General features: G+C 39.7%; 1 protein-coding gene across 5 annotated transcripts in view; it reads left to right on the plus strand.

Annotated features, from left to right (window-relative positions):
• The window catches only part of ttll5 (tubulin tyrosine ligase-like family, member 5), a 117,681-nt gene that overhangs the window by 98,166 nt on the left and 3,550 nt on the right, over window positions 1-15,965 (plus strand). For 4 of the 5 annotated variants that reach the window (XM_063007191.1, XM_063007194.1, XM_063007195.1 and 1 more), the window contains exon 31: window positions 8,324-8,409. In XM_063007191.1, coding sequence (XP_062863261.1) covers window positions 8,324-8,409 — 86 coding nt within the window. Of the gene's footprint in view, window positions 1-8,323; window positions 8,410-13,719; window positions 13,904-15,965 lie in introns of those variants that run through there. The other variant, XM_063007196.1, reaches the window with a different exon arrangement.

Here is a 15,965-nt window from a genome sequence, read left to right on the forward strand (position 1 = left end):
CTGATTATCTCATCACGGCACCTGTTAGTCGGTGGGATATATTAGGCAGCAAGTGAACATTTTATCCTCAAAGTTGATGTGTTAGGAGCAGGAGAAATGGGCAAACATAAGGATTTGAGCGAGTTTTACAAGGGCCAAATTGTGATGGCTAGACAATTGGGTCAGAGCATCTCCAAAACTGCAGCTGTTGTGGGGTGTTCCCAGTCTGCAGTGGTGTCGGTATCTATCAAAAGTGGTCCAAGGAAGGAACAGTGGTAAACTGGCGACAGGGTCATGGATGGTCAAGGCTCATTGATGCACGTGGGGAGCGAAGGAGTTGAAAGATCTGCTGCTAACATCTTGGTGCCAGATACCACAGCACACCTTTATGGGTCTAGTGGAGTCCGTGCCTCGACGGGTCAGGGCTGTTTTGGCAGCAAAAGGGGGACCAACACAATATTAGGAAGGTAGTCATAATGCTATGCTTGATCGGTGTATTTTATATTCATATCTAGTTATAAGAGATGTAAATGAGATAATTATATTGAGCAAATGATATTGTACAAGGTAACATTAAATACTTTTGTCTAACACTTTAATCCAAAATGACAAACAATGAAGTCAGGATTCATTATAAGTAACTGAGGGTAAAAAGCTTTGCTCTGGTGTCCAACACTTGCAGTTTTTTGGTTGTGTCTCTTGAACCCTCAACCTTTTAAATGGTAGTCCGGTCTCCACATTTCTGAACCACCAGTGAATCATACTTAATGTTGTGATTGAGAGGGTTTGGTCTGTATAAACTGAAAAAGACAACTCTGTGGCAAAAACAAACAATGTGGGTGAAATTAGATTCAGATTCCTAAACTGGGATGAGAATGTTGTTGGATCAGGCCATTAAAGACAGCTGCTATTGAGTGCTGTGTGGTATGTAGCCATAAATAAATATTATCTTTGGTTTAAAAAAAGATCTCTTTGAGGTCAGGTAGATCAGGGGGGATAAATTATTCCTAGGATGTGTGGGTCAATAAGAGTGAGTAATTATAGTTGAGTGAGGGTTATGATAGTACTGGGGAAAGGTAGGTGCACTGTTTGCTCCTCTGTGTGCTTTCCTGGCCGGTGCGGTGTTTACCCTCAGCCTGCGGAATTCCTGAGCCCCTCACTCTCTTCACAGAGCTGCATTTTTGTGGTCAGCCTGTGTGACATGGGAGAGTGTGGGAAAAACAGAAGCCTGAAGAACAAAAATGCTCAATTGGAAACATCAAACTAATGAAAATAAAAAGAAGAGATGTGAGGAAAAACAGAATGAAGCAGACAGGTGAAAGGAGGGGAATTTTAGGAGGGAAGAAAATCAGTGAAGTGAGATATTGGGAAAGACCGAATGAAGCAGATAAAGTTCAAAATAAAAGATGAATAGATGCAATCATAGTGATTATTGAACTGTTTTTGTAAAGGTATACCTTTTATGCTTCTGTGTTGCGTAGTTGCTGAAGTAGTTGAATTCATTTCCAGTGGCTAGAATATAACTATATACACCATTCAGCCATAACATTAAAACCACCTTCTTGTTTCTACACTCACTGTCAATTTTATCAGCTCCACTTACCATATAGAAGCACTTTGTAGTTCTACAATTACTGACTGTAATCCATCTGTTTATCTGGTCACAGGATGCTGCCCACGGGGCGCTGTTGGTTGAATATTTTTGGTTGGTGGACTTTTCTCAGTCCAGCAGTGACATTGAGGTGTTTAAAAACTCCATCAGCGCTGCTGTGTCTGATCCACTCATACCAGCACAACACACACTAACACACCACCACCAGTCAGTGTCACTGCAGTGCTGAGAATGACCCACAAGGAGGTGGTTTTAATGTTATAGCTGATTGGTATATGAGCTGAGTTATGCTCTTTAGAGAATTGCCAAGCTTTCAGATCATTATTTTTTATTATTTTGATGGAAAACGTCTGGCTCTGTAAATAATCTAATCAGACTCTATTTGGAGAAATTACAATTACAATTCACAATGCAAATTAAGTATTGCCATATTAGCCACATTATGTATTTGGCAGATGCTTTTACTTAAGGGTGGTCTACAAATGATCTGAACATTTAAGGGTTGCTTAAGAGCCCAGCAAATGCACAGATTGTGACTCAAAACCTACCTAATAATAATAATTCAGAGACTTAAATACAGCTAGAAGGATAAGCTGTATTAGGATAAATGCTTATTCACATCATGTCTTAGCAACACAAAGCAATTAAAAGTTCCGAAAAGCCAAACAGTGGGTGCATACATTAAATGTTGCATCAGCTCCAAAGAATAGATTTTTGTTAAATGTTTAAAGTCGAACTTAATTCTAATGGAAGTATAATTGTAAAATTAAAATACAGGAGGATCTGGGGAAAAAAGAGGAAAATCGAATAATAAATGTAGGTGGTTAACATATTTTGGTATTGCTGGGAAACTGTTTTAGTACAGTATATACATTTAAAACTATCTGCAAGTCATAAGACTTGAGACTCTAGTCATTTCTGAGATAATATATAAATATAAGCACTGATCAGCCATAACATTAAAACCTCCTCCTTGTTTCTACACTTACTGTCCATTTTATTGATATAGGAGCACTTTGTAGTTCTACAATTACTGACTGTAGTCCATCTGTTTCTCTACATACCTTTTTACCTTTTTTCACCCTGTTCTTCAATGGTCACGACGCCCACACGACCACCACAGGGCAGGTATTGTTTAGGTGGTGGATGAATTTTAGCACTGCAGTGACAATGACATGGTGGTGGTGTGTTAGTTTGTGTTGTGCTGGTATGAGTGGATCAGACACAGCAGCGCTGCTGGAGTTTTTAAATACCGTGTCCACTCACTGTCCACTCTGTTAGACACTCCTACCTAGATGGTTCACCTTGTCGATGTAAAGTCAGGGACGATCGCTCATCTATTGCTTCTGTTTGAGTTGGTCATCTTCTAGACCTTCATCAGTGGACACAGGACGCTGCAGACGGGGCGCTGTTGGCTGGATATATTTTAGGTTGGTGGACTATTCTCAGTTCAGCATTGACAGTGAGGTGTTTAAAAACTCTAGCAGTGCTGCTGTGTCTGATCTACTCATACCAGCACAACACACACTAACACACCACCACCATGTCAGTGTCACTGCAGTGCTGAGAATGAACCACCACCCAAATAATACCTACTGTGTGGTGGTCCTGGTAGAGTCCTGACCATTGAAGAACAACATGAAAGGGGGCTAACAAAGCATGCAGACAAACAGATGGTCTACAGTCAGTAATTGTAGAATTACAAAGTGCTTCTATATGGTAAGTGGAGCTGATGGAATGGACAGTGAGTGTAGAAACAAGGAGGTGGTTTTAATGTTATGGCTGATCAGTGTATATATGTACTCTAATTAGTATTTTGGTGGTGTAGGAAATTCTATTATGTAATTTAACTTTGTGCCATTGCATGTTAATTTGTCATTACCTACACATAACCAAAGGCTGTTTGTGTCTGTTTTTATATTAATAGGACTAGTTTGCATACTATTAAATAGTAAATAGAATAGTGATAGAGGTTCTATTTATAAATTGAAATCTGCTGAAGGACTACCAGGGGCTTAACGGCTGCCATGCCAGAAAGAAGCCGTTGTTTCTAAGTCAGATATAAATGTTTCTTATAAGTGTATGTAGACTTTTCACTTTAAATGTATTAATTATTATAACTCATTATGTGTACATAATATCAGGGTATGGTTCAAACTATGATAAGGTTCAGCCTATGCATCAGCGTATAAATTGCCCAACAAATGATGCATAGTTGCACTTTATCCAGCATGCTAAGTGCTAAAAATCTGCCGCAAAGAGCCTTGAACTTGAATTGCCAATAAAGTCCTAAAGTGTTGCTTCCTGCTCGCTGGAGCTAGGTTTATAATTGGTATGTTTTTATCTGCTATGGTGCCCTGGGGTTGTGTAACCATATGAAAGGCCAACTGTGTGGACTATACAAGGCAGCACTGTGCACCTTCATTACAGTGCTAATGCTTCTCTGGCAAACCACTTTTCTGCTTCTGGAGGTGGATACCAGCTAAGCTTTATTTATTGTTCTCAAAAAATGCTTAGCGGATTTAACGTATAGAGTTGCAGGCATGTCAGCCCCTGTTCTTTCCCCCTCCTGGACAGAACTGGTGATTTAACATGCTCTACTAAGCCAGATGTTCTTCTGGAGAGGTATAATTATTTGGGCCTTTCACAGCCAAAAGGGGAAAGTTTTTCACTGGTTCCATTATGTCTGCCATTAGGAACATCTAATTAGTCACTATTTAGAAAAGCACACAGTAATAATTTTATATCAACATTCCATTAAGGCAAGCATATTTAATTCAATCATTTTCAGCCAAATCAGATCAAGCTGTTTAAAGTGGGCTGATATTTTTTCTTTCATCTTGTAATGCATTTCATTTATTTATGTATGAATGGCCAATGATAAAAAACTGCCCACATTTAACATTCTGTAGGTCAGGATGCCATATAGCACAAAACGATCTGATGCACTACACGACTTTCAAGTTGTTCAGATCGCTGTACAAAGTTGTTTGTGCGCTGATGTGCAGTGTAAAAGCAAGTAGAAAAAAATAAATGAATCTGAGTGGATTTGGCTACGTGACCAGCAGGGATAGTCTTTTTTTTTTTTTTTGTAAGTTGGAGGTTAATAAATATTTTTACAATGCAGCGTTGGTATTATGGTTTGGCATGGACGATAAGATCACAAATACTGTAAAGCTTGTGTGTGTGCTGATGTATTCTGATAGAAACCATATTATGCCCCACTATGTCCCACGCTTTTACAACTCCTCCCCCGGGTTTCCCCCTTACCCCGTATCTTGCATTCTCATTGGCTGTAGTTCGACATGGCACTTGCTGCCACTCACAACCTGCTCGCAACGCCTTTCACACTACATGATTTTGAGTCGCTGACTGGTCCAAATATTTAACATGCTAGATATTTTCTCGAGTCTGCGAGCGCTCGGCGAGATCAAGACGTTGAACAGTTCACACATAGCGACCGAGAGCAGAGTTCCAATCCTCAAGCGAATGCCAAGTTGACTCCGAGTCGACACATCTAGCGACGTCCTGTCGGTGAGCCAAAATCAGGGCAAAAATTGTGTAGTGTGAACTAGGCATCAAGGGTCCAGACTAGTCTATTGCATATGTGTGTATTGGACCCCTTTAGACCAGCTTGCCCTCATGCCAGGCATTTTTTTGTTATACTCATTAGTTTACTCATTAGATTTAAAAATTATGAAACTGACTGGAACTGTACACATCACAGATGCAAAGTGACAACACAAAACATCATTGCTAGCCACCCAAAACCCAGAGGTAACAAACCAGTCATTAGGAACTATCTTCAGCTTAAAGAAGAACTGGTGATGATATGGCCCCCACAGAGCCCTGATCTCAACATCATTAACCAACATCATTTAAGCAAGCCTACACCCACAGATCTGAGGTTGGTTCTCCAAGAGCTAGCCTTTATGACCTGGATCACATCTAAGGGACCCAAGTATTGTGTCTTCAAGACCAGGATCAGGAACCACTCTTGAGGCCATATACAACTTAAGTCAATGGCTTTAGTGGAAAAGATCCATCAATAGATACTCTTAAAGTCATATGCTTACAAGCACTAAGGGTATCCATTATTAAGTAAATATTTTATCATGTGATTGTGGGTTTTATGACATTATATTTACAGTCAAGCCAGAAAGTCTGCACATCCCTTTCACCTTCTCCACGTTTTATTACGCCACAGACTCATTCTATAATAGATCAAGTTCTTTTTTTGCTTCAAACATCTACACACAATCACCAATAATTATGAAGTTACACAATTTACTGACAAAAATGGTTTATTTAGGGGTTACATTTCTGTACACACCCTTGGCCTAATACTTGGTTGATGCACCTTTGCAGCATTGACAATTTGAATTGTACAGTTTCCTTCCATTCACCAAATGTACATTTTAAACACTTGTTTATTTATTGCTTGCATTTTCTCTCTACTCTCTGATTTTTTGGGTGATTCACAGGTAAATAGCTCATAACCAGCAGCATCCAGCATCCCAAAAGGATAGGACAGTTACATTGTTTATCATAATTGTTTGTATAGAAATTCTTAATCCAAGGAAGAAATATTACATAGTAGGGATGTCCCGATCTGATCTCAAAGATCGGAATTGGGGCCGATCAAGGCATTTTTTTTTTACTGATCGGTATCGGCTTTACTAAGGCCGATCCTAAGCCCGATCCTTTGTTGTACGTCAGCATGTCCGCTGCGTTCATTACTGTAGAATTTTACTATTTATATGGTGTGTGAGTCAAGGATCACTCCGGTTTACAAAACAACGTAGAGATGCACTTGCTTAATAAAGAAATAAATACACGGTATATTCACAAATTGTCGGGAGCAGAACACTTTATTAACTTCTTCTGTTACGGTACTGAATAGTGGACAGCTAGAGTCATCGCGTTAGCCAAGCACGCTGTTCCATGCACTATGGAGAGCGAGCGCTCGGCGAGATCGAGACGTTGAACAGTTCACACATAGCGACCGAGAGCAGAGTTCCAATCCTCAAGCGAATGCCAAGTTGACTCCGAGTCGACACATCTAGCGACGTCCTGTCGGTGAGCCAAAATCAGGGCAAAAATTTTGTAGTGTGAACTAGGCATCAAGGGTCCAGACTAGTCTATTGCATATGTGTGTATTGGACCCCTTTAGACCAGCTTGCCCTCATGCCAGGCATTTTTTTGTTATACTCATTAGTTTACTCATTAGATTAAAAAATTATGAAACTGACTGGAACTGTACACATCACAGATGCAAAGTGACAACACAAAACATCATTGCTAGCCACCCAAAACCCAGAGGTAACAAACCAGTCATTAGGAACTATCTTCAGCTTAAAGAAGAACTGGTGATGATATGGCCCCCACAGAGCCCTGATCTCAACATCATTAACCAACATCATTTAAGCAAGCCTGCACCCACAGATCTGAGGTTGGTTCTCCAAGATGTTTGGAACAACCTCACTGCTGAGTGCTTTCTAAAATGGGTGCAAGTGTACCTAGAAGAATTGATGCTGTTTGGAAGGCAAATGGTGTTTACACCAAATATTGATCGGGTTTAGATTTCTCTCTTGTTCATTTACTTAGCATTTTTTCCTGTTTATTTAAGCATTTGCTCCATTTTGCCAGTTAGTCTTCCACCGCTGAGGATCCTGATTACATTTGTGGAGGTTATATTTGCCTGCTCCACACCCCTTCTGACACGTGTGCAGGCCTTCAACCCCTTCTTTTTCTCCCATGCATTCGGTGGATTAGCACATGAGGCTCATCCACTTCTGCACAGGCACCTCGGTCTGCTTAAAGCGGCCTTTTCCCACCCAGCAGACTCGGTGGCCAGTTTTGTCTGCGCCCGTCACTTTGTATTTTGTTAATTAACTATTAACACTTCAATTTTTGAAGGCATTCTTACTTTGCAGCATTTTTTCCACTCTTGCCTAAAACTTTTGCACAGTACTATTTTTTCCTACATAGCCACACTCTCTTTCAGCTTGTAATCTGGTGCCTCTGCAGTGAGACTTGGTTTTGGATCCTCTGTTGTTTGATGGCTCAGTTCCATATGGCTTCCTACTGTCTTGGTAGCACTTGTCTACAGACTGCAGGAACCTCCCTATGAGCAGGGTTCCAGGAAAGCAGGGTTGGCTGATATAATACTGTAATGAAGTCAAGCTGTTGAAGGAGTGGTGGGCCAGTTCTTGCTATATAATGCCCAGGGGAGAAACTTACACCAGTCACCTTGGAGGTCTCTGCAGTGATTACAAAGGTGCTGTCCATGTTTCTGAAGTCGGAAGTCTTTTTCTGTGCTTTGATTTCTGGGGGTTGGCTTGTGGTGTATATATGGTATTTGGGTGCTGCTTTTAACTATTAAGCTAGAGGTGTGTAAATCAATTGTACAATATAAATGATGTGCCTCCAACTTTATGCCAACAGTTTGAAAAAGCCCTTGTCTGTGGCCTGGGTCCCTAAGAAACTCTTGTGACGTGCACCCTAGGGTCCTGATTTTAACTCAACTGAACACCTTAAAGATTAATTCTAACGTTGATTGCAATTCAGGCCCTCTCGTCCATCATAACGTTTTTGAAATGAAGTGTCTGCATACTTTTTCTTTATAGTTTGTTCTTCCCCCAAAGCAAAGCTTCAGCTCCAGTGTGTGTAGATATGTGTCATATTAGAAATATTTCTTGAACTCATACATTTTTGTCTCTCTGTTAATAGGCCAGTACCATCTACTGATAATCCATCCAGGAATGGCACGTTCAGTCGTCAGCATGTTGTTTACGATACCATATGTGGAAAGACAGGTGAATCTACACACACACACACACACACACACACACATCTGTAATTCAGACTTATATGTAAAAAAAATTTCAGAGCTGTCATTAAGCAAAAGATTTAAATTGCTCGTCAGATCAGTCAACACTGCATCAGTATTAGGAAACCCACTTCAAAACCTAGATTAGTGTAGATTAGTGAACAGAGCAGGCAGAGGGAACACACGTCTATAGTATTTTAATGCCCAGCCCTGGCAGAGAGCTTTAGAGACAGTGTGCCCAGGCAGGTGGAATCCCCTGCCAACACTAGAACCAGGCAGCTGGCCATAGTGACCATTCCATCTTTGATGAGCTCCATTTAGCTCAGGCTCTTATTTATATCCAGTGCCATGGCAACAAGACACTTTAAACTTAAACTGACCTTCTTGGCTTTCGTCCCACTTGGCCTGGGTGAGTACGCTCACCACTGATTCTGTTTATATAATGGACTGCACATAAAGTAGTAGTACCAAGATTAACATCAGGGCCCATCCCCCCCCCGTGTAACACCTGATGCTATTCATCATCTATGAGCTAGCCTTTATGACCTGGATCACATCTAAGGGACCCAAGTATTGTGTCTTCAAGACCAGGATCAGGAATCACTCTTGAGGCCATATACAACTTAAGTGGTACAAGTTAAGTCAATGGCTTTAGTGGAAAAGATCCATCAATAGATACTCTTAAAGTCATATGCTTACAAGCACTAAGGGCATCCATTATGGCAGTGTTAGTTTAATGATTACATAAACTGTAAATTTTCTGTAATTAAATAATTAAAATATACTTTTTTGAATAAGTAAATATTTTATCATGTGATTGTGGGTTTTATGACATTTACAGTCAAGCCAGAAAGTCTGCACATCCCTTTCACCTTCTCCACGTTTTATTACGCCACAGACTCATTCTATAATAGATCAAGTTCTTTTTTTGCCTCAAACATCTACACACAATCACCAATAATTATGAAGTTACACAATTTACTGACAAAAATGGTTTATTTAGGGGTTACATTTCTGTACACACCCTTGGCCTAATACTTGGTTGATGCACCTTTGCAGCATTGACAATTTGAATTGTACAGTTTCCTTCCATTCACCAAATGTACATTTTAAACACTTGTTTATTTATTGCTTGCATTTTCTCTCTACTCTCTGATTTTTTGGGTGATTCACAGGTAAATAGCTCATAACCAGCAGCATCCAGCATCCCAAAAGGATAGGACAGTTACATTGTTTATCATAATTGTTTGTATAGAAATTCTTAATCCAAGGAAGAAATATTACATAGTAGGGATGTCCCGATCCGATCTCAAAGATCGGAATTGGGGCCGATCAAGGCATTTTTTTTAACTGATCGGTATCGGCTTTACTAAGGCCGATCCTAAGCCCGATCCTTTGTTGTACGTCAGCATGTCCGCTGCGTTCATTACTGTACAATTGTACTATTTATATGGTGTGTGAGTCAAGGATCACTCCGGTTTACAAAACAACGTAGAGATGCACTTGCTTAATAAAGAAATAAATACACGGTATATTCACAAATTTTTGGGAGCATTTAACACTTTATTAACTTCTTCTGTTACGGTACCGAATAGCGGACAGCTAGAGTCATCGCATTAGCCAAGCACGCTGTTCCATGCACTATGGAAGCCCCAAAGGGTCAAAACACACTCACTTCGCGTAGAAACGTCCATCAAACCAATGTCACAATTCAACCACAGAAAAGTTTGTTACAGTTACAACACGCCTACAAGTACGGTGGCTCATAAACAAACCAGTTATTATTTAACCAAACGATCTACAATTACTACCAATTTTACTACTACAATGCTGCACTAAGTTTGTTTACTTTTATTTTGTAAAAATAAAAGAACATTAAGCAATAGCTTGGATGCAGGCATTTTTTTCCTACAGCACTGCAGGGCTATTCAGTTGTTAAACATATACATTGGATTAATTTGAATAACTGTAATGTACTTGAAGTGTGCACTGTGTGAACAGTATTATCTAGTTCTTATCTAGACAATATCTAGAAAATACAAGTATCGGTTTGAGACTCGGGATCAAAATTAATAGTTGGGATTGGGAACAAAAAAACATTATCAGGACATCCCTATTACATAGTGAATAAATACAGTTATGATTTATAAACAGATTAGCCAGTTAAACGTCAGCATTTTTTTCTTAGTCCCTCTGCGCCAAAAAATTAAGCTTTCAATGTATTACACATTTTTTTTTTTTTTTAATTCTTTCTCTTTTTTTTAATTCTTTCTCTTTTTTTCTTTTGGAAGTCATGGCTTTGTGCCTTTTGTACTATGACTTTTGTACAACTTACCGTGAGTACATACACGTTCCCATACTAGTGTTGCACAACTCTTTCCACCTCGGATTCTGAGTGGTTCCGGAGGAGCTGTTGATTTCATTGCAGAAACAGTGATATTAAATAGTTTAAGCTGTTGCACATCTGTTTGTCTAATCAAGAATGTCCCTGAATGCCATCTCTACTGTATTTGCTTTTTTTTTTTCAAAATCTACAAACCTCAGTTCCTGAAAACTTAGAACAGTATGTGAAATTAAAATCAAAACAAAAATAAATTATTTAAAAATCCACTTTGGCAGCACGGTGGCTCAGTGGGTAGCACTGTCGCCTCACAGCAAGAAGGGCCTGGGTTCGATCCCCAGGTGGGGTGGTCCGGGTCTTTTCTGTTTGGAGTTTGCATGTTCTCCCCGTGTCTGTGTGGGTTTACTCCGGGAGCTCTGGTTTCCTCCCACAGTCCAAAGACATGCAAGTGAGGTGAATGGGAGATACAAAATTGTCCATGACTGTTTGAAATTGAACTTGTGAACTGATAAATCTTGTGTAACGAGAAACTACCTGTTCTGTCATGAATGTAACCAAAGTGTGTAAAACATGACATTAAATCCTAATAAAGAAATAAAGAAATAAAAATTCACTTTAATCTCTTTAGAAAAAAAACACAGTACTAAGATAATTCATAGTGTTTTTCCTTATCAACCTGTGCATTTGGGAGGCATTTGGCACCTCAAGTGATGTTAGCAGGGTTAGATAGACAAAGGTAGAGGGATAAAAACACAAAAGGAACAACACTACTTGAGTGCAGCCATGCGTTGTGGTTCTCTGTTGTTTCGAGCGAATGAAGGGTCCACTGTGTGATAAGTGACCTGCTCTGATCGAGTGTGACAGGGAGTTAATGCTCATCTATTCAGGCAGCATTCTTCGTGATTAGTTGTCAGTTTGTATCCGTCACGCGCTCTCTCTCTCATCCTGCCACTCCTATCCCAACTTCTATCATAGTCACACCTCATGCTTGCTTCTGCTTATCCTGCTTTTTATTAGTCTTACCATTAGCAGTCACTCATTCTTGTGCTTTTATTTGACATCTTGCTCTGGATTTATTGCTGTTTGTTGTTAAAAATGCCCAGAAGCGCACACTGTATAAGTATTTGACAAATTAAAAGAACCATGATTAGGAAACTGTCACACTCACAGTTTCTCCATAACAAATGTGATGCTATTAAAGTAGAGTATATGGCACTTGGGTGGCACAGCAGTCTGGTTTGCCAGACCACCACAGCAGAGACCAGATTTGGAGTTATAGTGTTTACACCAGTCTGGTCAGACACTCTATAAACTCAATTGTCAGTGTCTGAGGGAGGGCCGATAAGACTCACTTACATATACTCAAAGGAAGTGTAGTGTGTTTCATCTCTATGAAGTATTTCACTACTGGTGGGTATGGATGCCATACATGAGGCAGAGGTTGGCAGAGCAGTAGGGTAAAGAATGGACATGTTTAAATCTGTAAAAATAAATTACAGAGCTTTAAATGAGTCTTTATCCTCCAAACTATTTCTGTTGTCAAATATATATACACCAATCAGCCATAACATTTAAACCACCTCCTTGTTTCTACACTCACTGTCCATTTTATCAGCTCCACTTACCATATAGATGCACTTTGTAGTTCTACAATAACTGACTTAGTCCATCTGCATGCTTTTTTTAGCCCCCTTTTATGCTGTTCTGTAATGGTCAGGACTCTCTCAGGAGTCTGACGTGGTGGTGGTGTGTTAGTGTGTGTTATGCTGGTATGAGTGGATAAGACACAGCAGCGCTGCTACAGTTTTTAAACACCTTACTGTTACTGCTGGACCATAGTCCATCAATCAAAAATATCCAGCCAACAGCGCCCCGTGGGCAGCGTCCTGTGACCACTGATGAAGGTCTAGAAGATGACCAACTCAAACAGCAGCAATAGATGAGCGATCGTCTCTGACTTTACATCTACAAGGTGGACCAATTAGGTAGGAGTGTCCAATAGAGTGGACAGTGAGTGGACATGGTATTTAAAAGCTCTAGCAGCGCTGTGAGGGTGAAAGCAGGCTTAAAAATGCATGCAGAAAAACAGATGGACTACAGTCAGTAATTGTAGAACTATAAAGTGCTTCTATATGGTAAGTGGAGCTGATAAAATGGACAGTGAGTGTAGAAACAAGGAGGTGGTTTTAATGTTATGGCTGATCAGTGTATATTGATATGAAGTACTATTTCAAGGCACTATATATCATTTTGAAACAAGAGTTCATTTTTATGTATTATACACATGAATCAGGAGGGGTGGGGGGGGTTGTGGGGTGTGGGATTTTTAACAGGACTACACCCACATTTAGCACAAAGTTTACAGACCTAGCATTGAGAAAAGGAGGACATGCTGTGCTTAAATTGGAACACAGGCCTGAATCCAAAGGGTACTTTCACCATGTACCCCCTAAAAAATCTAAATCAAACAAAGAGCCGACCAATTAGACTTTTCTTTCAACCTTTTGCTCGCTTTTGGCAGGGCTGTCCACTACAGTTCCAAACCAGAAACCACACAGCCCTATTTTCACTATTCTTTGGTATTTAATGTTTGTCTTCTGTTCATTTGGCATCACCATCTTTTTGTTTGCTGTTGTCTGTTTTATCACAATTTATTATGTATAAAGGTTTTGTGAGGGTTTTATCGAGGAGAAATGTACAATAAAAGTGGAAATATTTTCCCATTCTCTTTTTTTCCACCCATTTCTTGCTGAGCTTGGAAAAGCTGCTTCCAGAAGTCATGTCACTGGATTGGAAGTTGGGTCTGATGTTTTCGTTCTCCTGTGCCGTAAGGCCCAATGGTGTAAAAGAGCACCAAAATAAACAGAGTCTGCGGAGAGGGAATGAAAGAGAATACTGTTTGGAAGCACAAACACAGCAGCTCCAACTGCACTTGGAATTTTCTTTCTCCTGTAGGACTGGATCGAAGCCAGGTGATAGACCAGTGAAAAAGGAGGACACAGGAAGGACAGCTGCAACGTCTTGTCTTACATAACCACATTTAGTGAGGAATACACGAATTTCACAGAAACTTTAAAAAAAAGAGTGGACGTGACTAATGCAGCTTCCTATAACTTGTTATTAAACTGTGTCTCATGTTTTCTTGACTATAATTTGATTTTAGAATATGATCTTTTAGAGACAACAAACCCATTTCCCATCTGATCAGTAAATATTTAAAATACATAGAACATACACTGACTAGGCATAACATTATGACCACTGACCGGTGAAGTGAATAACACCGATTATCTCTTCATCACCACCTGTTAGTGGGTGGGATATATTATGCAGCTAGTGAACATTTTATCCTCAAAGTTGATGTGTTAGAAGCAGGAAAAAAGCCATTTTGACAAGGGCCAAATTGTGATAGCTAGACCACTGGGTCAGAGCATCTCCAAAACTGCAGCTTTTGTGGGGTGTTCCCGGTTTGCAGTGGTCAGTATCTATCAAAAGTGGTCCAAGGAAGGAACCGTGGTAAACCGACAACAGGGTCAAGGCTCACTGATGAACGTGGGGAGTGAAGGCTGGCCCGTGTGTTCCGACCCAACAGACGAGGTACTGTAGCTAAAGAAGTTCATGCTGGTTCTGATGGAAAGGTGTCAGAATACACTGCATCACAGTTGCAGGGCTGTTTGGCAGCAAAAGAGAGAACAACACAATATTAGGAAAGTGGTCATCATTTTATGTCTGATCGGTGTATATGTTTAATAATTTTGTAATCTTTTTGGTTTTTATGCTTTGTCGCAGATACAATTTTGAAATTAATTCAAAAATAATAATCATGTTTTGCTTAAGGTTTGTTGAATGATTAGATAATGATCTAGCATTTTAGATTAGCACTAAGTGTTGGAGTAAATATGTAATATTATATGTAAGATATAAAGCAGTAAATTCAGAAAACATTCAAACGCTTTGACATTTTGCCCACTTTATTGTGTTGTGAATTTGATTTTAAATGGATATAACTGTCAATTTTACACATCACTCTACATCCCAGCACTCATAATTACATTTTTTTAAATTAAATATTTAAAGGTGGGCCACTCAGGCCACTCTGGTTTCCTCCACATGCCCAAAGACTTGCAAGTGAGTCGAACTGGAGACACTAAATTGTCCAAGACTGTGTTCGATATAACCTTGTGAACTGATGAACCTTGTGTAATAAGTAACTACCGTCCCTGTCATTAATGTAACCAAAGTGTAAAACATGACATTAAAATCCTAATAGGCAAGGCAAGTCAAGTTTATTTGTATAGCACCTTTCATACTCATTGGGAATTCAAAGTGCTTTACATAAGGAAAAAAATTTAATTAAAAGCATTAAAACACTCCTGAGATCTAGAACCTCAGAAAGACTTCTTGCAAACATTTAGTTACAATTAAGAGAACATGAAATTCAAACGAGAGATAAAAAATTAAGAACATGAAAAACTAAAAGAAAATATAGTAAAATATATCCTACAATTCAGGGAATATGAAATTAAAACAAGAGAGATAAGCAATTAAGAACATGAAAACTAAAAGAAAATATAGTAAAATATACCCTACAATTCAGAGAATATGAAATTAAAACAAGAGAGATACACGTTACAATGACGCTCATATAGCGATTTCGTCCATGGTGATATCTCTGTCTTACATAGACAGGCGTCCCATACGTCTTTACTGTTAATCCATAAACTACGGGTCAGGTGGACACACAGCGTCACCTTTTCTAGTACTATGGGCCAGACGGTATCGCACAGCGTCGTCCGATTCCCACCAGGGTGGAACACAGCAAACAAACAACCAAACACAGGGTGGGACCAGGGTTCCTCATAACTGGTGCAATTACTGGTGCCTGAACAGAGCTGGGGAACAATGCTGTGGCTATCTGTGTACAAGGCTGATCCGCATATGAACTCGCCTCGTGCAGGTGAAAAGATCCAGTTGGTACTGCACACGTGTCAGAGGGGGCGTGTGTCAGTTGCGCAGCTCCTCATTCAGCAGTGGAGGGTTGTATCGGTGGAGGTGAAGCGTAACGCAATCATGGTAATTGGAAACGACTAGATTAGGGGAGAAAATTGGGGGGGGGGGGAATTGGAGAAAAAGAGGAAAAAAAATATTTAAAAGTGAAATCTCGTATTCACAGAAGTATGTAAACCTATTATTAGTATTTT

Source organism: Trichomycterus rosablanca, chromosome 13 (genome assembly GCF_030014385.1).
Source record: "Trichomycterus rosablanca isolate fTriRos1 chromosome 13, fTriRos1.hap1, whole genome shotgun sequence".
NCBI classification, from domain to species: domain Eukaryota; kingdom Metazoa; phylum Chordata; class Actinopteri; order Siluriformes; family Trichomycteridae; genus Trichomycterus; species Trichomycterus rosablanca.